This window comes from Nelumbo lutea, chromosome 8, assembly GCF_056320005.1.
Source record: "Nelumbo lutea isolate HS-2025 chromosome 8, American lotus-T2T, whole genome shotgun sequence".
Classification (NCBI taxonomy): domain Eukaryota; kingdom Viridiplantae; phylum Streptophyta; class Magnoliopsida; order Proteales; family Nelumbonaceae; genus Nelumbo; species Nelumbo lutea.
In genome coordinates, this window is record NC_142691.1 from 1697331 (window position 1) to 1720744 (window position 23414).

Below are 23414 nucleotides of genomic sequence, written 5' to 3' on the forward strand. Positions count from 1 at the left end.
GGATCTTTAATTCCGCCCCGGGGGTGCCACACTCTAAAACCAAGTTGGCGGGGTTCGTGACGGCAGTATACAGTTAAACAGAGGTCACTTTTGCTACAGACGCGGCTACGGTCTAAGCTTAAAACCGTAGATCACGGCCTTTCATGTATTACTGTGGCCCTACCTTGTTGTCGCTTCATCTAATTCATGGTGGGGCCACAGGTTCACAGCAATACATGAAGATCGTGATTTCACCTTCACGGTTTAAGGCTAAAACCACGTCCTAGAGCAAAAGTGGATTGAGATAAACAATTAAACATGCGGGCCCGTCGACGTTTCCTATACGGAGAGCCTGCCCTGTGTTTGAATAGACCTGTATACGGGCCGGACCGGGCTTTCCTCTTTATTAATATTTAGGCCTCAACCCGAGACGAACTCGGCCCGATCATTAGGCATTTTGGGCCCGAACCCAAAGCCCTGCTTGTAAATTGGGTAAAAAGATTTTCTTTTGTTTTCTATTTAATAAAAATTGATTTATTTATATTAAATGATGTTAGAACCAATTTAGAAGAAAGGAAGCGTATGAAGAATCATTCATATAATTAATATAATTGGTACTTAGGAAGTTAGGCTCACTCCTTTTTATGTCTCAAGCTATGTCTCATATCAAAGTTGTGAGACTTAAGCCTTGCAAAATCTATGCATCTTGCCTCTCATGCCTCAAGACTTAAACCTTTTAAAAGAATGATAAGAAGTCAAAATAAAAAAAGCCTCTCCCATCTTAATTGTCTCGGATGAAATCCATCCACTACTCAAATAAAAGCCCTCCTTAGGTCATAATTGTGTCTAATAAAATCTTTTATTGATCATGTCAATAAGATATATATCTCTCTCTCTCCAATCATCAATATTTGTAACACCTTCCCTTATCCTATTAAATCCCAAATCAAATCTGTATCTATATAATAAAATAAGGCTGTCCAAGCATAGTTTTTTTTCTTTGCCTACTCCAACAGTTACAATGATGACAATGGTCTTGGGTGCTTATAATGAAATTTCATGTAAGTGGCAATTTTGGGCACCAACAAATCGAAGATAAGCTTTATAAGCCTTTATGCTTCCTAACAAACCGAGAACCTGGAAAAGTTTTACCCGGGTTATTACTTTATTGGCAATTTATTATTGAAGTATTACAGAAATAGTTCTAACAAGTATGGGATAAGTAAGAAACTATGAAAGATTGGTTGAGATTGAAATGAAAAGCAATCTTCTAAGTTATAACGTTAGAGTAAAAGAGCACAAACAATCTTGCATCCTGACCATAATAAGCAAGATACATATTTATGGTCCTATCCTTCACTCTAATATATTCTCTTTCATAAATTCCAATAAAAACAACTTTTAATGTTTGGTAAGATACACAAAATAGACGGTTCTCGGTAAATTCAAAGATTAATTTATGGTACGATAGACAAGATGACATAATATTTTCTCTTATAATAATTATTAAAATTAATAAATTCTATTTTATTTTACCCATTGGTTTTACTTCAACGATATTCTTTTGCCCATTGATTTTATCTCCTATTATGATGTTATGACTCATGAGAAATGCCATAAAATTGATTTGACTTTTGACACACAAATGATTTGGATTTGACTTTTGGCACATCATGGATTTGTATTTGATGGTACAATATACAAGAAGATTTTTTTGTTTTATTTATTTATTTTTTATTTGGGGTAGGGCTACAAATGCATAAATGATAATAGGTAAATCCATATTTAATTTGATTAGTCGATATTTGAAATTGAACAAGATCTTTAAACAAGTGGGATCTATTCAAGAAAGAGTATTAAAAAAAGTAGATGTTTTCACTCTCAAATAGAATCGTTATTTTTCAAATAAAATAACTAGTGGTGGACTATTGCCTAAACTCAAGTGAGGGATTCAACATATGGATTATAAGAATTGGTGGCCAGAAGAAATACAAATACCAGAAAGCCATAATGATCCTTTGGAAGCTATGGAAACAAAGAAATGATCTAATTTTCAATAATCACAGCCCATGACCTGAGATTTGGGCTAAAGGAAAGATGTGATATCCTAAGAGCAGAAGCCTTTTTAACCACAAATGCTATTAGAATGACTTTAAAATTTGAGCATAATGATATATCTTGTTGAAGGATATTTCTAAATAATTGTTGAAACTTTAAACCTAATAATAACTAATAAGCACCCCATGGAGTATTGAGGTGATTATCCAAGACACGAAGGGAGCTGATTGAAATAAGTGGCAAGATCATTAGAATCAAACATGCACTTTGCGGAGCTAATTATTTAGCATATTTCATCGCAAGTGGTAGAAGTAGAATCACTAGTTGTGACGGTGGCCAAGCATTCATTGAAAGAATCAGAGTTTCGGATCTATCGGACAGCTCTAAACGTGCATTGGTAAGACTATGAGAGCGTCATAACTTATATAGCCAGATGGCAAAGGAAATCTAAGAAACCAGGTGGAGCCTGTTAAATGAAGGTTGGATCGAAGCAGATGCGGACGTACGTTTTTCTTTTTGTCTATTTCCAGGTCTTTTATCGGTTGCGTTTTGCGTAATCACACAGACTGACAGACACAGGCCATTTTATTGATATCTGTTTTACCGCCCTCCAGATCTCTCGACAGTCTGCTAATGTTTTCGATACTATGTTATAATATTTTGTGTTTTTTAATGCTTATATATATTTAATTTTTTGAAGAAAATTTAAAAAAAATAAAAAAAAGAAACAAAAAAAGTATATTTTTGCTGTAATCTGCCCATGAAGAATAATTATGTGATAGATCTATGGTTGATTTACCATATCTATAAATCTATTGAAATTTCTAAAGTATTCATTTTTTATTTTTATTTTTTGCATTTTGTTTGAATAGAAATGTTTATTTTTCAAATTATATTTATTTTTAAACTAAAAAATATTATTTTTTTTTACTTTTTTTTTAATTTTAAAATATATTTTCAATTTTTAATTCATGGATCTATTGAAATTTATTGTAAAATATTTATTTTTTCTAATGTTTTGTGTGACCTAACCATAATATTTACCATGTTGTAAATCTATGAATGATCTACCACATCCATAAAATTATTTTTTGTTGCATTTTATTTTTTTAAATTTTGTAATAAAAAAATATTTGTTTAAAAAATTATAGAAAATATTTCGTTAAATAATTATTAAACTTATATTTTATAGTTATAACCTTATTAGAGAATACACTTATGTTTCCGTATGTTGATTATGCCATTTTTTTCATAACAAACACTAAATGATGTGATTTTTATGTACATATAGTTCATTTAGGCCCTATATTTAATGTTATTGATGCACATTTATTATTTCTTGGAATATTTATAGTGTTTTCATGTGTATTTTAGTTTTTCATCCGTATCAATACATATCCAAGGTGTATCTCGATACGTCTCTTAAATTCATCTTTTCGATACACTTAACATTTCTGATACTTTGAACCTTAAACCTATTTATCTACTCATCTTGTGGCAAGTTTTGGCACATACATACTCTAGTGGTATTGTTACTTGGAATCATGGTTTCTGAACCACCGTTGACCCAAATGGTTGAACCATTCAACCCAAGAACTGTTTAGGCAATTGGTTCCATTTTATCCTAAACCCAGTCCCAGACAAAAAACTGTTGAATCAGTCAACAACCCAATGAGTAGGGCGCTCGAACCGTCAACCTGTTCAACGATTTTTGACCATTTTTTTTATTTTAATTATTTTTTATTTTTTTATTAGAACGAACGATCCATTTGGACCGGACAGTCGAACCATCAACTAAGAAACTAGTGGCCAAAACAGTTCCAATTCCAGTTCGTTTTTTAAAACATTGCTTCAAATCCCTCTTTGTGGTTGATTATTAAGTTAGAGGCTAATATGTTTATGCTTGCGCTTTTTATTAGTGTTTCGAATTAAGGTAGATCAATCTAGTTCAATTATGATGGTTCAAATGTTCAATTGGGTTTCACCAAAGGTTACGTTTTTAGTAGGGGTGAGCAAAAAAAAAAAAAAAAACCCGAAAAACCGAGCTGATTGAAACTAAACCAAAAAATCGATTAATCGAACCCATCAATTCAGTTTCGATTCGATGTTTTTAAAAAACCAAAGGTACTGGTTCGATTTTAGTTAACCAATATAAAAAACCAACAGTTAACCAAACCAACCGGTATACATATATTATATATTAAAAATTAATAAATATTCATTATATATATAAATATATATTTATAATTTTTATTATATAGATATATATTTTATAATAAATATTGTAAAAATAAAAAAACCAAAAAACCGATGAACCAAACCAACAATTAACCAAACCACTCAACGTGTTAACCAAATGACTTTAGTTTGATTTCGATTACCAGTTTTTTCAAAAACCGATAATACCGGTTCAATTCAAAAAAACACCCCACGATTCGGTTACCCCTAGTTTTTAGCTATATTCCAGTTCCATCAAGGCAGTTCTAATTGAGAATTGTTTCCAATTGAACCCGATTCAAGGAAGAGGATTTGAAGTCGAAATCCCCCACAAAGCTTCCAGCGATAGGAAGCACCTAAAAAGTGCTACTGACAACCATTCTAAAGATAACATTCACCATCACTTTCTTGATGTTTAGATAACGGCCAGCTCTCAGTAAAATTGCTTAAACTTGAAAAGTTTCTTACAAGACCGTTGCAGATTGCCAATTTGCCATTAAGTCAGAGTTTGTTTGCAGTGCAAACACAAATACACTGGTCACTGGTTCGTGAAAATGCAAAATTGATTAATCATCGATAAATTTTGTATTATTGCCACACTGTTTTTAGTTGTAATGTGTACGAACACAATTCCAATATTAGAATCCACCTTTTTACATTAACCAACTTCGAGAGAAAGTTTTATTTTCAATACAAACTTTGATCTAATTTTACGTAGACGTGTTAGAATTTCTGATACTGTTTTTTTCAGTATACAAATGTATTTTTACCAAATGCTTGCGCGATTGAGTGCATGTGTGAATCACGCCAGCACTTGCACAAACACAAATAATGGGGAAAACAAAGACAACCAGATATTAAAAAGGAAATTCAGTTATTTCATTATGTGTGTGTGTGTGAGAGAGAGAGAGACAGAGAGATCCTATTAGAACAAAACTTTCATGCATTTCAGAAAATATAAGCTTCCTCGACGCCATTTCAAAGGGATTCCAAGCTAAGCCCCATCACCAATCCCTACCTTAACCATTAAAGGAGAAGCAAATACAATCCCAACTGGATGTGGGGTAATGAACTTAAGTTTCTGAGAATAATTAAAAATGAATTTCAAGGCCTCGATCACCCAATTTGGTATCAATCAGAAATGGTAGTCACTTCCACCACCCCTTTTAATTGACCGCCCTAGAATGCCATCCCCACAGAAAAAAAAAGCAAAAGCACCACCGTTGTTTTTAACATCAACTCCAAACATCCTCACCCCAATCATCTTAAGCTAATAAATCGGAATATTTTTTGGGGAGAAATGTTACTCCACAAAACTAACTCCAGGGGATGGAATATTAAAACAAAAAAGGGGGATCAAAACACATTCATTCCCATCAGCCCCAAAACTAACCAACCGCATTAATATCTGCGGATATGGCATAAACTCGTGGGGCAGCCAGTAATTGTAGGGTTGGGTGTTCTGGACATGAAAAAATCAGTCTAAATCAAGGAATTCCATTCTCTTTCTCATGGAGCCTTTCAGATCTGTAGCGTCCCTTTCTGCCTTCTGTGCCTGTAGAGGTGTGTCAATTATAAACTTGTTCAACCTTACAAAACAACACAAGTAAAATCTAAAACATTTTAGATTTACATCTTTGGGTGTCCTTTTTTTGGTACACAATCTTTGGATATCCTTTCCAACATTAGCAATAGGTCATTTGTGTTGTTTGCATACCAATTTAAAAAAAATAAAATCATTTCAACCCACATTTAGATGCCTAGTCTATTACCAAAGCTAGAGACATACTTGCAGGCATGTGTGTGTGTAGATACTGGTATCTAGTAAAGGCACTAACAGCTATTCAAATGGATAGCTTTTCAAGTATAGCAATTTTACCAAAAAAAGGAAAACGTCTGACTGTGCAACTTACCCTCCTAATGTCTGCAGCTGAAACACGAGTCATATGTGGAGGAAGCTCCTCCCTTTCAAGATCCTATCCAATCAGAAAATCAAAAGATAACAACAATAAGAAAGTATATTGGAGGTGCTTCTAGAAAATAATTAAATATTATTAAGTAATGGTGAGACTTTTAATACCAGTTCGCCAATTAAGACAACATTCTCCCCACGAATTACATAGAGGCCTAAGGGAATGTCACAATAAAGATCACCAACAATCACTCGCTCACATGCACCTTCAAGAACGGCATTTGCTGTACATGAAGAGTTTAGAACAGATAAATTGTAAATGAAAGTAAACAAAAAGGGAATACACAAAATGCCAGTAAATAATGAGAGAAAAAAGGTACCAAATTGATCAAATGACCGAAGTATCCCCAAGAGTTTTCGACCATCACGCAGCAAAACAAGAAGTTTCTCTGTGAAAGTAACAAGTGTGAGCTAACAAAATTAGACATGAAAACTATGCCATATCTTTCAATAATTCATAACACTATATCTTGTGCTGTTTAGGTCAGCATGCATCATTTATATTGGGAGATGGCTAAAATTGCATGATCTTTGGATTTAAATTCATACACCACATCTTTTCAGTTCTCTATTAAAACTTTTTTTTTGGGTAAACACCTTGAATTATATATATTACTTCCTTATGTAGAATGCATGCCACATAATAAAGGTTAAAAAGAAGGAATAATAATGAAAATTCAATAGATAATACAAAAATCAAGCATCTTGCGGCCACGGTACTTCTCCCTGCACCATTTCTTTTTCTATTGATTAGTTTCCAAACTTTGCTTTCAAACTCTAGTTTCTTTCACTTTTCCCATGTTCAACCTTTTGTTTTAATCAGTACTTCAGTAGTAGAAGAAGTGCGATTACCAAACAAGATTCTTCCTCTGAACACCCTTCTCTGGCAAGGATATCGGCAATAGAATTTAAAACCCACGAGAAAGAGTAATTCAATCTAGAAATCCCTCGATGACAATCCTGAACATCCTATCAATTCAGACCAAGGTACAACATCCATGGCCCTATCTAATTGAGACCTCAACAAACTCTAAATTACTTCCAACATGCACCCCTAAAGGCAGTCAACATTGTAATCTAGTACTGTGGTAATTCTATATGAAACTTGTTCTGCATTCACATGCTTGTAACAATATGGTAGTATCACAATCAATGTCCTGATACCTTTAGTCACATCACAGACCATGAAAAATGTTGAAGTGAATCAAATCAAGAACCATATCATAAATCATAATATTATTTCTGCATTTTATAAACTTGACATATATAGAAATGTAATTTTACCCTATTTCAATCTATTTTACCATATATACACTCAACAATAGAGTTAACCACTTGCACACCAGAATGACTCATTAACCTATATATGATGGAAAATAAACTCAATATGGTACCAGATAGGTCTTCATTAACCCAAATAAATCATCTTCTAGTAAGGGTTAAAATAAGAGCCCCTTAAAAATTAAAAAAACAAAAAACAAAGAAATTGCATTCTTAATTAACATATATATGAGATCTCATCATTATAGTTTATAAGTTACTTTAATTCATATCTTTATTTATTTTTTCTATTTGCATTAACTAGCCAACGTCTACACACCCACCAGGAAATGCATCAAATGGGAACTAAATATCTATCTAAAAAATGCATCAAATGGGAAGACCAAAATTACTAGTCATCAGCTCACAGCGTTGACAACACTGAAAAACGTGATAATTCTTTCTTACCCAAAACTGTAGTAACAAGGCAATATATATCCTGCACCCATAGAGGGAGGTATAACCCATATCCAGTGTGTCACATCCCAGGTGATTCCCTGACCAATAGGAATAGTGGGGTCAATGCAAACCGTGAGACTGTGAGAGAGGTTTTCCTCATCCAGAGTTCTAATAGATAAAGGAATAACTACTCCAAACTCCACACGACTAAACTAACAAATAATTTTGACAAAATCCGGATAAAGCAAGGGTTTGCCAACTACTGTAGGTAGTATTAACTATTAACGCATTAAGTTAAACGTAGGCATACAAGAGGAAGGCCTCTTCTCAGTTCTAGTAAAATAAAGCAACGAAGCTGTTATCCAAACTACACAAGATTAAACCTTTAAGGCAACCCAGCCCATAATCTATCGAAAAATGACTGAAAAGCCTAATACGGATATCATTCATAATACCTACCAAATAGAGAAAAGAAAGCACAACAGATATAGATAAAATGAGAGAGAGAGAGAGAGAGAGAGAGAGAGAGAGAGAATGAGAGGTTACTGTCAAGATAGCTCGCAAGAGATGTGGAAAGGAAGATATCTTCCAGGCTTGCCCAAGACATCGAGCTCTGACTTTTTCGGTATCTCAAAAATCACCGAAAAAATGCCAAAAACCGCAGCAAATGGCATTGGCAGCTGAATTCTCGGCTGCCTCAACACTCCTCCCGAGTCCCAACTAAACTCTTCACAACCTAATAACAGGAAAAGAAAACAACTCAACGAAATTAACTCAACTCCTTAAAAACCCTAGCTTCAGAAAGCATTTTAGCAGTAGATCTCCAACAATCACCAAAACCCTAATTTAACCAAACCCCATTAATTCATAGTCCTTGAGATCTAAAAGCATGGCTTCCTCAAACACAAATATCAAACACTAAATCAGATAAGATTTCCGGATTGAAATACTTAACGACTCGAAGACGCTCAAATCCAATCACCCCGGAAGAATTCCAAAAAAAAAAAAAAACAGGAGCAGAGAAATGAAGGAACTTGGACGGAAAATGTTGGAATTTTAGGGTTAGCGTTTGAACCTTCCGATCAGCACCTACAAGTTTATTTTCAGAAAGACATCCCCTTTTTCTCTTCCATCGACTTCAGAGTTCAGACTGAGAGAGAGAGAGAGAGAGAGAGAGAGAGAATAATCCCTTTGACCAAAAGAACAGTATTTATCAGATACAGCAAATCGAGTTTTTTTCTTTTAAGACAATTGTTAGCATAATATCTCCACCATGCAAAACACCGACGCTATAGTCTATACTCTATACTCTATACCACTCAAATTATTTGCCACAAATGGGCCTCACTAGTTTGGTTGTAGCGTTTAGAGGTGGCAATTGGGTGGAGTCTGTTAATTTGGGCAACAACCCGTCAATTAACCCACCAATCCCATTTAATGCCACTTGATTTACCATTTTACCTACTAGGCTACTAGTGAAAAGACGCTTTTTCCTCAAATGCCCCTTTAGAGGCTTGGATAATGTTTGCTATGAGAATGGTTTCTGTATCGAGTCGTTTTCAGTTTTCACCATGTCAGGCATTTTGTTCTGTCTTTTTTTTCCGGTGTGATTGATTAGTGTTTTCTAGCCCTTTCAAACTCTCGTACATTTTGACATTTCTTCCAATGTAAATAATATTAATTTTCACCATTTAGTTTATGTGAATATAAAATATGCTTAAAAGCTAAAGTTATTTTACCAAATTCTAAAGTGCTGCATATGTAAAAAAACGATAATAATATAAAATATTATTATAATTAACAAAGATCTTAACGAATTCAAAGCATTTGTGTGTTTAGGGATGATAATTTCTCATTTTCTCGATTTTTTTGGAAATTCGCTTCGAAAAGGGTTGGGATGGGGAAATTTTCATCCCCATTAGCGGGAATAGGGAGAGCACTCCCCACCCTATGAGATTCCCACTAATATATATGTATATATGTACATCTATATATTAACATTTTAAAAATATAGTTAAATATGCTTGAATTTTTTTATAGGAATATAAATTTTAATTATTTTATTAATACCTTTTTAAATAAAATAAAAAAATAAAAACAAAATGATTAACATTATAAAAAATTACGAAGAATGGAGATCCCCGTGGGAACGGAGATAGGGATAACCTTGTCCCTGTTAATAGGAACGAGGACAGGGATGAGGATTTTCACAGGGACGGGCCCGCCCCGTTGCCATTCCTACGTGTATCCCATTTCATTCAAATTTAGTGGGGTCATAATTAATTTCACATCATATGATAAAGTTATTAGTCATATAATTGGGATAAGGGTTAGATGACGATGATGATATAAATCTTTTGCAAACATCAGAATTTGAGCTGTAATCTTTAATTTATGAAATAACACTGGATTAATTGACTGCTTGGCCAGAAGCTAAAAAGAAAATTAAACATATCCTACAAGCATACGACACAGTGAATTTTTAACCCCAAAATGTATTTTTTCTTTAACTAATTGTTTTTGCTTCAACTTCAAAGAATCAATTCTCAAAATGAGAATTTGAAGCAGTAACTTAACAGTTAAATTTTTGAATCAAAGAAACTATCGAAATTAATAGACTGAAACAAGGCCAAACGCAGCTTTTCATTTGAATTAACTATCCCGTCCACATAAAAGTGGAAATCCTGAACGAGTGGAGGAGCCCATGGGCCATCGTCCCGCACTATCAGCCCAAATCGATGCGAGAAGTCCAAATCTGGTGATTTTTGAAAAGCTTTAAATGGAGTTTTTAATTTTTGAAAAGCCCAAATGATATGAAAAGGTGTGAAAAAAATACACCTTAACTAAATGAGGTTCAAGCTGTTCAAATCTTAATGCAAAAACTTGATACATCTTTTGACTGTTAAATTTACTAAGATCTTCCTTAAAAAACTTGCCAAACTGCCCTGATTCATCTTCTTGGCCTCAAGCAGAACCAGATATGCAGGGTAGCCCTTAATTATTTTCTCCCTCAATTTCACGTGGAAGTTTACAACAAGATAACCTAATTCCCCACTTCTGAACTGATGTTTACTGCTGACCCTTTTCATTGACGGTGCTGAAGAGACCATCTATAATATATGCTGATGAATCGAGACTAGAGCAAGTGGACTGCAGTTTGCTTATTCTCACCAATTACCATTGACATGACCTTGACCTTGGCTTTTGAGTGGTAGCTTTCAAGAAAAGAGCAAAAAAAAGAAGCATGTAATGAGAACTCCACAAGCTTTCAGCTTTCCAACTGTTCGATGAAAGATGATAAGGTATCTTTCAAAAGTTGGCAACTACTCATTCCAGATATGAATGAAGCAGAGAGTCTTACCTTTTTCATCAGTAGATGATAATGAAAGCATATATGTATGCATGCATTTTGGATTATTTTTATTGCTTTTTTTTTATATATATAACTTGTGCCAAAGTATGCATGCCATACATAATTAAGGAGGATATTGGCTTCAAGATTCAAAATATATATCATAATTCAAACATAGATATGTTAAGATGAATTATTTTAATATTTAAACCTATTAAAAGGACCTAAATTTTAGTATTTGGTGGCTCGGTGGAATTCACATCTGCGCCCCACAAGTGACCCACAGTACATCCTAACCGTATATTGGGAGTATCTCTCCAGTTCGAATGAATTGGAGACAAAATCATACACCCCCGACTGAACTATCTATCGAAGTTGAACACACCAGTGCTCACTCTGGGCCTCATCTGGGACTCAGTTATACTGAACATTGGCGTGTTCAACCATGATAGATAGTTCAGCCGGATGTGTATGTTTTTGTCTCCAACTAATCCGCTCCCTCCCATATTTTCCCTTGGGAGATGCCCCTAATACACGGTTGGGTGTGTTGTGGGGTGCCCTCTGTGGGGCGCAGATGTGAATTGGGCTATGACCCTGAGCATATCGTACTTTTTTGGCTTTGTTTATATTTAAAATGAAGAGGGAAAAAATTAAGGAAGATATAAGTTCAACAAAATATATGTGCTACTGTAAATTAAAAGATATGTTAAAAATTGTGGAATGAAAATTTTGGAACATTAATTATATATTAATAGTTGTAATGTATTTCTAATTATTTACAAATAAAATCATGTTTTATATTATAAGAATCTGTTAACAAAGCAATCACACATTTTAATGAAAAGTTCCCATAATTTCTGTATCTTTGAATTATTTAGTACTTAATATTTCTTAACCCATTTTTTGTAAGAAATTTCATTAAAAAACGGAACAGAGAGAACACAAAGAACAACCACAAAAAAGAGACTATAGACCAGCTAGAGCCAGTGGTTCAGAACTTCAGATACGTACATATCTGATCTTATTTCTACGCCTAGCTTCATTAAGATCATAATGAGCCAAATATTTTACTAACTTCATTTGCAACTCTCAACATTAATTGATCACCCAAAAGCAAGCTGTGAGCTAGTCACGGGTGAAGCAAAGCCAAATGGAGTTCATTTTGGCTCTTTATAGAAAAGGAGAAAATTCTTCTCTATCATGAAAATTCTAAATTATCTAAAACATGGGAGACATAGGCCTGCTATCCACCATGAAAAGGTTTCCTTCTTTTTCTTAAGGAGCAGGCTCTTATTATCCTTTCCCTATCTGCTAGCCATGCATGTCATTCAACAATTTTTTTTTTTCCATCTAAATTTTGCAAAACCAAACTTATAGAATTTTATAGGTGCCATACGCAAACAATTAATGTTGCCACGTGGCCACTGCTTTAGCCCCATGAGTCATGAGACCATTCATGGATGATTCATTCCCATCAGTGTCTTCTGTTATTTTTAATTCCGCTTACACCTATGCACCTCTTCTACCCGATTACTCCTTAAATAGTCACTGTTGATCAATCATCCTTCCTTATTTGTATTGTTTTATACCCTCCCTCCCTCTATCTCCCTTTTCTATTTTAAAAATTAAAACGATCCCAACCCAAAGGCTTACGTTCATCAGTTCAATCTTTACCCACAATTCCACAGATTGAAAGTTAAAAGCAGAAGTGGAAAAATACTACCTTCTGTTAATATCAAATCCATTAATTGCAGCCCATGAGATTATATCTGAATTAATTATTACACATTACACGTCCAACCGTCAAAAAAAGGAACGGAAAACATGTCTAAAAGATCCAAAAAAAAAAGTCTTAATATATATAATATCAACATGACTGCACAAATCCTTTGATCCCAACGATCACACCTCGCATTGCTTTATCATGTCTTTTAATATATAATCACCTTCATTGGCTTTATTCATGGCTGACCCTGATGGCTTGGTTCCAGCTATTTGAATTCTTCGATCCAAGGATAGCCCCTCCTCAGTCAATAAGATAATGATGAAATGCTTCTGGTTCCAGCTATTTAACAATAAGGAATCAATGCTTCTTATTCCGAGCAAATGGGTGATAAACAATAATATAAGTCTGGTTTCAAAAAGAAAAGAGAAACATTTATTGGACATTAGGCTCACTAGTCTTCTTACCACAATATCTTTCCATTTCTAGCTGAAATGGAGGAAATCTTATATCTCTAGAACAATGTCTGCATTCAAAAGATAATTACCATAAGTCTTCTTCATATACCCATTTCCCATTCCTGCATGGGAAATCAAACCATTGTGTGATCATTTGTAAAAACTTACATTCTGAATCTGTCTTGTCCCATTTACATCCATCATCTGATGTTTCCTCTAGTTCATCATCTTGGTTGATTGCCTTCAGCATTTGTCTGTTGTCTAGGTACTTCTTTAATGATGATGCACTGGAACTTTGGGGATATATCTTTTTGTGAAGAATGGCTCTTAAAAGCTACAACAGCAATATTATTTGTTAAAAGCATGAAATAAAATAAAAAAATAGCATCCATACCATACACAAAATACATACATAGGCATGATATATGCATACATGCACATATAAATTTGTTTACATGTAGCATATGCGTAAATATCTGTTTATGCACCTCCACCTATAAATGGTGTAATTGAGGAGATCTGAAGTTGCTGACTAGTGCCTCTAACCAAGTTTATACTCCTAAAGGATCAGTTTCTAGCATAAGATGGGTCCTTCATGAGAGGGGACAAAAATTGGCTTTAATTCTACATTTGATGAAAAGATTTTCTGCAACTATGGTCGATCACATACAACTCCGATGAAATATGAACATGCTAATGTTAATTTTAAACCAAACACCAGTTGATGTGTTATTTCGTTTCTTCTTCCAAACACTGACATATTCACATTTTATTGAGGGGTCTCCAGATTATCCTACGACCACGATTACAGATCCAATTCCAGCCTGTGATGTCTAGAGCTGCTGAGTGACTGTATGGACTAACACCTACATACTTCATCATAAATACATATACATATGTATGTGGAACCCAGATTTCCTACTCACTTTCTCTACCCACACCCTACCTACGCTACACTGCAACCCCTCATCTCACAATACAAGATGGCGATGTGTGGCTGCAATTCACGGCGGGTAGAGTGTGGTGGGCAGGAAATCCCGTTTGATGTATATGTGAATGAATGTGTGTGTATATATATATACCTTCTCCATCCTTGACTCCGGAAGCTGATCCCATAAACTTGGAGCAGGAGCAGGAGCTGGTGGGAAACCACTTCTGCAGACGAAGATCTTCTTAAGAAGAAAAGAAATCGATCTTTTTCCGATTGCTTTCTTGCCGTCCACACAAACGTCTTTGCCCTTGCTCAAGACGATACTGGTATTACGTAGCAGATTATTATCATTCTTGTCCTCCGAATCTTCACAGAACTTATGGCAATTCGTTCGATCCACGTCTAAACTGGATGGACAGTTTAGAAACTTATCAAGTGGGAGATGAATGGTTTCTCCTAGATTTGTTGATTCAGTCCCAATGGAGTCTGGTTTATGCGATAATAGCTTGGTTAGCTCTTTCTCTAATTTCCCAACTTCTTCAGCTGTAAAATCTAGTAGATCTTGTGATGAAGATGGATTTTCCAGAGGATCACGCCTCTCTGACTCTCCTTTTAATTCATTATTTCCAAATGTCCCAATTGCCAACAGCCCATGAGGCCAGTCACTGAATTCTTCTTTAAGAGGTTCTCGCAAATTAGGATCTGCATAGCAGAACAAGGCTAAAGAAATGAGGATCATCATTCTATCGAAAGCAAAAAGCTCATGGATGGTTTCTGATCAAATATGAAAAATGTAGTAAAAATTGATCAAACAAATGGTGACGGAGAAATAATTTTATCCACAGTTTTGAAACTTATTTCTCATGTATGTACATACAATACATGCACATAAGATAATATAAGTATACTGTTAAATTATTAGGGATCATTGGATCAAGCGATTTTTCTTCTTATTTATTCAAATATAATTCCCTAATTAAAATATTTTTCTATTTCAATATATCTTAATAACAAGATTAGAGTCAAAAGAAAATGGTAAACCAAGGGAAACTCATCTGTTTTCATGAATAAATAATGTGATCCCAAGCCTAGCTGGTGAGGCTACAATTTGGCTAAATTGTTAAACCATATCAAAACCCAATATATCTTTGCTTCAATTACAGCACATTATGGATTTGAAAATTTTTGGGCTTAAATAGAGGGAGAGATGCCCATTTAAATTATATCAGATTAGAGAGTATATTTCCTCTTATTGAAATAATAATAATAATAATAATAATAATAATAATAATAATAATAATAATAATAATATCGTAAATATCAGTAGTGGAGTAATTAGTATAAACCTACCTAAATTCTAAGTTTTTTTTTTCATTTTTTTGGCTGTATAAAATTATATGTTCGTTGATTCACAGTATCAAACACTTTTTCCTCTAAATATTCTTTTGAGTTTTGAGGACCCAAATATCACATATGCATGGTGGGCCATCGTGTTCCCACAAGTTTCAAAATGGATCAAAGCCCAAACTCTGCGCTCATAAGAGAATTATGAGCACCAGATCCTGTTATAAATGGGCCCAAAAATAAATGGTTAGAATGGCCCAATCTTTTCGAATGAGACATTTGTGCAGCACACGCCGTATGATACGTGAAAAAGAAGTGTGGGAAAAGGCTTCTTCAAGCCTATGGTACACTTTCTCTCCTTTCATGGAAAATAAATAATAATTCAACTTTGGCCTTTCAAAAAGATTAAAAAGAATCCATTGAGATTTGATCTAACTGTGCTCATCTGAACGGTCAAGATTGAGAAAAATGTCAACTCTAAAACAACTATGGAGTATTATATCACAAGTTTTTTTCTGTTAATTTTGTTTAATTCTATTTCAAAAAAGGGTTTCTCCTAGTCGGGTCAACTATGGAGCATCCCCACCTACCAGATTCATATGTTCCTAACACATGGAGGATTCATATGGTGGATTTGGGCTACGAGGTCCACTGGATCTTTCATGAAGATTCAGTTACACAGCCTACATCAGCCCATGCCCAATCTAGTATTCGATATGACCCAATCAATTATAGCGGGCCAAACTTATAATTTTTTTTTTAAATATAAAAAGTAAGGAAAAAAATTTGAGCCCACATGTTCCCACTTTATTTTTGGGCTAGTTAATAAATTAAATTTAAATAAATATATGATGCATGGCTATGGCTAGAGATGGAGGATATCATATGGTAGCATACCCCACAAGTACAGACATCAACAACCCGTGTAGTCAAGTGTTTGGAGTCATTCTTTTGGCCATTCTTAGATTATGGAGGGCTTCACAGAAGGAATACACCCCCCCCCCCCCCCCAAAGCTCTTGAGCTCTTCCCTTCATATGCTTTTGGGCTTGGGCGGAGGAGGTGACCCCCCCAGATGAAGAGAATTGTTCTGGGTTTTCATCTACTTGTCACTGTGGTGGCCACATTCAATTAACCTGTCTGATACAACAGCAAGCTATTGTATCCATCCTTGTTGTCACTTAACATGTTATGTTCAGAATCACTATGGCCTCTCTCTCTCTCTCTCTCTCTCTCTCTCTCTCTCTCTCTCTCTCTCCGGATAATCACAGATATTAGGGTCCTCCATAGCAATAAGCAAGAAACAACTGAAAACTCAAAGAGCAAAAGGACATATAAAATAATAATACAACAAATGAAACAATTGAATAGACATAAATAGAAAATACGAAAAAAGTAGATAGATGCATTTCATCTGTTTCGGGGGTTTTCTTTTTCTTTTCTTTTTTTTGTGGGAGGGGGAGTAAGATGTTATCTGTTTTGTTTAGAACTTGGAAGAAAGTTTTTCATCATATTCTCACTGATCTTAATGTGCTATTGTTTTTCTTTCCCTTTCATCTCTGAGTTCTGAGTTCTGAATTCTTCCCGCTCTGGCCTTGGTATCAAGGAGTCAGGTTGAAGAATATACAGCCTATTGATCTGAAGAAAGTACCAAAGGAAAAGGGAATACAGCCTCTTGAATAACAAGATACCCGGTTCTCTAGACAATGTAAAACAGTAGAGACCACACGATTCTCCAACTCTCAGTTCGGAATAATCAGCATTTCAATTGTTTCAGTAGAGAATTTGAGAACACAAAACTACTGTCATGGAGTCAACAACTGAAATGACGTGACAATCTCCCCTTTTCTTATTCTCTTTTCATATTTTTTTTTTTCAAGTAACAACATCAGTTCGTATTCGTACTAAAGAAACAATGCATCATCAATTCAGAGCCTTACAAAAGCTGAATATATGAATAAGAACTATATTTCAAGCAAAACAAAAAGGAAAAGGATGGAGAAAAAAAATTGTACATATATGAATGGCATCACATCAGAATACTAGTCTCAACGCTATAACATAACAACGAGACTGAAAAGAAGTAAGCAATCTTTAGTATTAATCTTATATCAAAAAATATAGAAAAGAAAAAGAATATATCAAACAACACTTACGATTAGGTAAGACCCCACTTGGTTTCTTGTTACCCTGTCTCCCATGAATCTTACTTTGCATCCAACTGAAGATCTGCAAAAAATAAATAAGTAACAAAATCCAAGAGCTTTCGCTTAGTATAATAACTGAAGATATATACAAGCTTTTTAGCCTTCTCATTGAGGCAAAAAAGAAAAAAGAAAGAACAGAGCAAGCACTGAGCCTTCTGGAAGAACATAAACAATAACGAAAAATCTCTCTCCAAGCCTTTTGTTGGTTTACCTTCATTCTCTTTTGTTGTATAGAGAGACGAACTTGAGAAATCTTTTAAAAGTGCATATGGAGACGGTGGCGATGGGAGGGACCAATTGTGGCGGAAGTGGTGGTCCTAGAAGTAGAAGACGACTCAGCTGGTCTCAGGTGTGCAGTGCAAACATAAATCCTCTAAAGTCTAATCCAATGAGAACTTGGGGAGTTTTTAACTTTTAAATATATATATATATATAGATAGAGAGAGAGAGAGAGATGGGCGATTAGAAGGAATTCCACGGCCAGTCGGCCAGCGAGTACTTGAGATTGGTTCAACTTCCCATTACGGCCTTTTGCTCCTCTCTATCTCTTTCAGCTTTTTCTGTGGTTTTTCCAACTACTATGCTCGTGGCCCCACTCGCTCTCGCTCACTTAACTCGTTCTTCTTATCTTAAAATTAATTATTTCCAGATGCTTTATTATTTTTTTCCCGCATAGGCTGTTATTATCTCGAGCATCTTTGGCTGTCAACCACCGTAGGGCTTCCAACGGGTCGGGTCTGGTTCGGGGAAGGGTGTGAATCAATGGGAACAAATTATAGATTTAAAACCGACCCAATTATTAATCGGAAAACTGAATCTGATCCTATTAACTGACATTTACCCTTTCGGTAAGTCATTTATTTGGATAAATGTAATTACCCGACCAAGTATATTTTAAGAAATTAATATTTATTTAAATAAGTACACTTTTTATTGTTTTTTCAAGATTTTTAAAACTGGACTGGACCAAACGATCAGATCGAAAAAACTGAGAACTGGTCAGGTGATCGGTTTCGTTTTACCCCAAAGCTTTTATTTCCCTAAAACTATTGATTTAGCTAACAAACCGCTGACCCGGGTGGTCGAACCATTTAATGGTTTGGCCAGTTTTTATTTTTTGTTAGAACGGGCTATTCATTTGATTCAAACAATCAAACCATTTGACCCAGAAACTGGACCCTTGACCGGTTCATTGTCCGTTTTGATTTTAAAAACCTTATTTTTTTAATTTGTTCAAAAAGTAAAATTATATAATGATTATTTTATCCAAGAATTAATATTATTAATGGGATAAGATTGTCCCACCATGTATTAACAAATTTCGGCACCAAAGTATAAGTGATTTACCCAGGTATTACTTGCCCAAGTAAACAACTGCATGGGAATTATTTCTTTTCCTTGAGATCCATTAATACCAATATATGAATAAGAATTTATTTATTTTTCACAAGACCCATCAATTTATGTGCCCTCAGCCCCCCCCCCCCTCCCTTCCCAGAAAATGGGTGAGGATTTATAATTATCTATGTTAATTATAATTCAAATTTTTATTTAATAATATAATTTAAACAATAAAACAATAAATTGTTTATATGTTAATGGATCAATCAATTGTCTTTAGTCAAAATTATATTATATTATTTATCAAACTTATCCTTTAGACATAAATATAATAAAAATTACAAATAAAAATTAACAATTCATTGAGAGCAAGCAAGAAGATGAACAAAAACTGATATAATTATTAATCGGGTTGTCAATTAATTGGCTCGTAGAAGTAGAACCAACTCATTGACAGCCTTTATATATCCACCGTACCGAATTCCATTGCCTGTGTTTTCAGTTCTCGAAGCGTTACTCCAGGTGGTTTAGGGAGTTATTGCGGAGAGCTTAAATGAGTCCACTCCACAGAAGGGTTTTTTAATCACTTTACTTCACAGTATGACCATTAAAAAAAATCTATAAGGTCTTGTTCATTTTTTAGTAAGTTATTTATCCAGGTAAATATAATTATCTGGATAAATTTTTCTTAAAAATATTTATTCGGGTAAATGCATTTACTTATATTCTTTTATTTTTTAGGTAAATAAATTAATGATCATTTTAGTCATACAAGTCTATTATTAAAAGGGGTGTTTTTGTCCTATTCAAGTGTTAGTAACTTTTTCCGTGAAAAAATTATTTACTCATTTAGAAAATGAATATCAATTATCAGAATTATTTTATTGATCCCCACATAAATCTGAAAAATGAACAATAAGGCATTTAGACGTACTGCATGCAAAAAGTTTCCTTATAACTAAAATGCAAGAAGTTATGAGAAAAGGGTTTGAAAAAAAACAAAAGAGGTCCACGTTCGCGTGGGATGTCCGATGTCCCTTACCTACCGGACCACCCGCTGAAATTTACAGCTTACTCTCTTCTTCTGACTTCGGGCGGGCAGCGGTCAGCTTCTCACAATATCCTCTGCAGTTGCACACATCATTAGTTTATCCACTCCCCATCCTCCCATATTTTAATATAGCCTAAGTTTAGACTTTAGACTTCAGAGGGCCTCTGGATAAGGCAAGGGAACAAAATAAATTGATCGATCGATAAAGTGAATAATGTTGTAGCTAGCAGAGTGGCTAGATTCTTCATTATGCCTCAAAACCGACCTGCCAGCCAAGTCTATGCCTCAAACTTAGGGGCTTGACGTCAGTATTTTTGTATTATATTTTTACCTTAACTGGGGCACTACAACAGTTCAGACTTCAGATGCTCCGAATACACGTCCTACCTTCTGAGGTCTGAGGATATATATGGGCCACTGTTTGAGTGGCATCATTATCAATATGATTGGAATAATCGTGGCCATGAATCATCAGATCATGTTGAGAACACAATTTATTCTAGGCAAATGCAAGATCGGCTTTCATCTAAGACATGTCCATGCTCATACTGTCCCAACAATCTCTTGTATTGTGATATCTCTCATGAAATAAATCACATGAGTCCAAATTCGGCAAATGTTAGCATGCAGCTGAGAAACACTGTATTGGTATGCGGCCACTTTCTGACCATGCAGCCTATCACATTCAGCCGTGTTTTGGGAATATACACGTATGTTAAATTTATATGAAGATGTTTTCAATGGCCTGAATTCCTATTTACCTAGTATGCATGTATATTTTTGTGGGGAATTCTATCTCACTTGTGATATTGGACCCCACAAACTTAGGATTCGTTTGAGTTAGTTTGAATCAGAACCGAAATTCTTTAGCATCAGAATTAGAGTGGTGTATTTTCATAGTTTATTTAATTCAAACAGGAATTAGAATGGAAATTCTATCCATTCTCAAAAGATGGGGAGGGGATGACTATTTTCTTAAGGCCCCGTTCACATTTCGGAAGTTACTTATCTGGATAAATATACTTACCTAGATAATTATTTTCCAGGAAAGATTTACCCATGAGATTTTTAGTCAATAGAAATCAAAATCTCATTGACCAACTTTTTTCCTTTTCAAAATCCAGAAAAAAAAATGCCCTCTAAATAGAAAATTTAATTCCATCAAGAATAGAAATAAGATTTCAATTCTACCTAACCAAACATTTGAAATCAGAACGACCCGTTCTATTCCAATTCTAAATCCTTATTCCTATGAACCAAACAGGCCCTAAAACTATTATTATTATTATAATATCGATATTCTTTGTTCTATTTGTTTTAATGATAATAATTTTCATCTAAGCTCGACCGTGCAAACAAAATGTGTCCAAAATATTGATTTATGCGCACCAGATATTATTGGATTAGACGTTCCCACTTCCCACCAGTGAGGCATGCAGTGCACGGTTAGGTGCGTGTTATCATGATTCTTGATCCTTCAAACGCAAGTCGGTCATTTCTTTAATTTTGAACAACTAAGAGAGAAAAAACAAGACAGCTTTCTTTATGGAAGGGTATGGAGTCCCATCTTCGAGTAAAAAGATCCACATCACCAATAAGAATATTCCAAGTAGCAGCTTACGTGGCAATCAGAAATTAAGGGCCATGTGCCAAAAGACAAGCTCTCTTTTCCTAGACCAGTTGTTCTAAATTGGAAGTTTGGATGAATTTCCAACTGCAGATAGCAATCTGAAGAGGTGAATTATAACTACTTAAATAGATAAGAGTAGTAGTTGGGTTACTTGGGTACAGAATAAATGGCAGGCTCTATTTCCCTCTTCTTCTTGTTTTTGAGTTTTTCGATATTTTTATCATTATTCATATTTTTAAAAAGATAAAAATAAATGCCCCTACAACTACAATAGTAACACACTGTTTATAAGTAAGTTAAGCTACTTTATAGCTTGTCTTGGCATATCATTTATATCTTATTCATTGCAACAAATCAAGGAAGAGAGAGAGAGAGAGGATCTCTTTTTGTCCACGAACCCTGATTTGTTCATGGGCCACCAACCTTTTACGGGCATACAATTACAATTATAGGTTGCAGTTTGGATATCTGTAATATATATTATAACATGGAGAGGGTGGGTGTGATACTCATATTGCTCTTCCTCTATCCCAATGATTTTGTTTTCCTACTTTTATTTTCATCTTTCAAATGCTAAGTTATTTTTTGCTTTTAATTTCCACTTCCTAAAGTTTTTTCTCTACTCAAAATATTCCCTCATTCCTCCTATTCTTTCTCTCACCAAAATTGTTGGAGTTGTTCTTTCTTAGGGGGTTTTCTATTCATTGTTTTTATTACCATACAGTACTCACAATTGAAAGGTCTCTAAGATGTGTTTCTAGGGGAAATCCTCTCATGCCTAAGTAGGTGAATGAGAAGCTGTGGGATCGAGCAGAGGAGGTTAAATTGGCGAGGGAGTTAAGTCCATAATATGTCTAGTAATCTAGTATTTATAGGGGAAAAATCTATGATTTAAAAAAGATATGGTATGGAAAGAGTTTTGATCAATCAAAATCAATTCATGAATTTTGATAAATAACATCTGATTGATTATCAGGTTTATGATTCCAGATGACTGGTCAGAAGCTTTTCAGATATGATATGTTTCCCATATCATAGTTGAACGCATAAGGGAAGTTGTCATGCTCACCAAGGAGTTTTAATCCGCTGTCTTTCCAACCTTGCCCGAGGTCTCTATTGATCATCCATCCTTCTTTGGTCTTTGGTTTGCTAGAGACACCTAATTGAGGCTGCTGGCTGGTCAATCAACTCGAGAAGTCGAGTCCAGTTCACTTGATTGATTGGTTTTTCGCACAACTCGTCCTGTGACCACGTGTCAATTCAAACTTGGGCCGGACTATTGGACCTCAACATCAGGTGTGCTTGTGTTTCATTTGGTCCACAAACGCAACCAACATTTTAGAAGGTATTTTCATTTTTTTGTTGGTTTTAGAATCAAATTCCTCGTTGCTATATTGTATTATCTGTATTTTCACATTTATATTATATTTTTAA

The 23414-nt window shown here is 34.7% G+C and overlaps 2 protein-coding genes across 4 annotated transcripts; both read right to left on the minus strand.

Annotated features, from left to right (window-relative positions):
* Positions 1–5179: 5179 nt before the first annotated feature.
* On the minus strand, positions 5180–9325 carry LOC148842124 (sm-like protein LSM1B). Of its 3 annotated transcripts, none has more exons than XM_088957350.1 (6): positions 9021–9325; positions 8492–8681; positions 6547–6615; positions 6335–6450; positions 6168–6230; positions 5180–5809 (listed from the first exon to the last, which is right to left on the minus strand). In XM_088957350.1, the coding sequence occupies exons 2-6, from the start codon at positions 8550–8552 to the stop codon at positions 5732–5734; spliced, it is 387 nt and encodes a 128-aa protein (XP_088813476.1). In that variant the 5' UTR covers positions 8553–8681; positions 9021–9325; the 3' UTR covers positions 5180–5731. The 3 variants fall into 3 exon arrangements, with proteins under 3 accessions (XP_088813476.1, XP_088813478.1, XP_088813477.1); XM_088957352.1 differs by having other exon boundaries at positions 9039–9280; XM_088957351.1 differs by having other exon boundaries at positions 8901–9160.
* A 3683-nt stretch (positions 9326–13008) lies between these two features.
* Positions 13009–18552, minus strand: LOC148842125 (protein DEEPER ROOTING 1-like). Its single transcript, XM_088957353.1, has 6 exons — positions 18170–18552; positions 17908–17980; positions 14561–15111; positions 13647–13812; positions 13488–13546; positions 13009–13362 (listed from the first exon to the last, which is right to left on the minus strand). Exons 1-5 carry the CDS (start codon positions 18173–18175, stop codon positions 13527–13529), a joined length of 816 nt encoding a protein of 271 aa, XP_088813479.1. The 5' UTR covers positions 18176–18552; the 3' UTR covers positions 13009–13362; positions 13488–13526.
* Between the last annotated feature and the right edge of the window lie 4862 nt (positions 18553–23414).

Excerpts from the sequence above, each read along its gene's own strand:
- LOC148842124 (XM_088957350.1), bottom strand. The coding sequence starts at position 8,552 with ATGTCTTGGGCAAGCCTGGAAGATATCTTCCTTTCCACATCTCTTGCG. Across the intron at positions 6,451-6,546 it reads TCGGTCATTTGATCAATTTG|CAAATGCCGTTCTTGAAGGT; the intron begins GTACCTTTTTTC and ends CTTCATGTACAG. Across the intron at positions 5,810-6,167 it reads CAGCTGCAGACATTAGGAGG|GCACAGAAGGCAGAAAGGGA; the intron begins GTAAGTTGCACA and ends ACACCTCTACAG.
- LOC148842125 (XM_088957353.1), bottom strand. Across the intron at positions 13,813-14,560 it reads CGGAGTCAAGGATGGAGAAG|CTTTTAAGAGCCATTCTTCA; the intron begins GTATATATATAT and ends TTGCTGTTGTAG. Across the intron at positions 13,547-13,646 it reads GGACAAGACAGATTCAGAAT|ACATTGTTCTAGAGATATAA; the intron begins GTAAGTTTTTAC and ends TTTTGAATGCAG.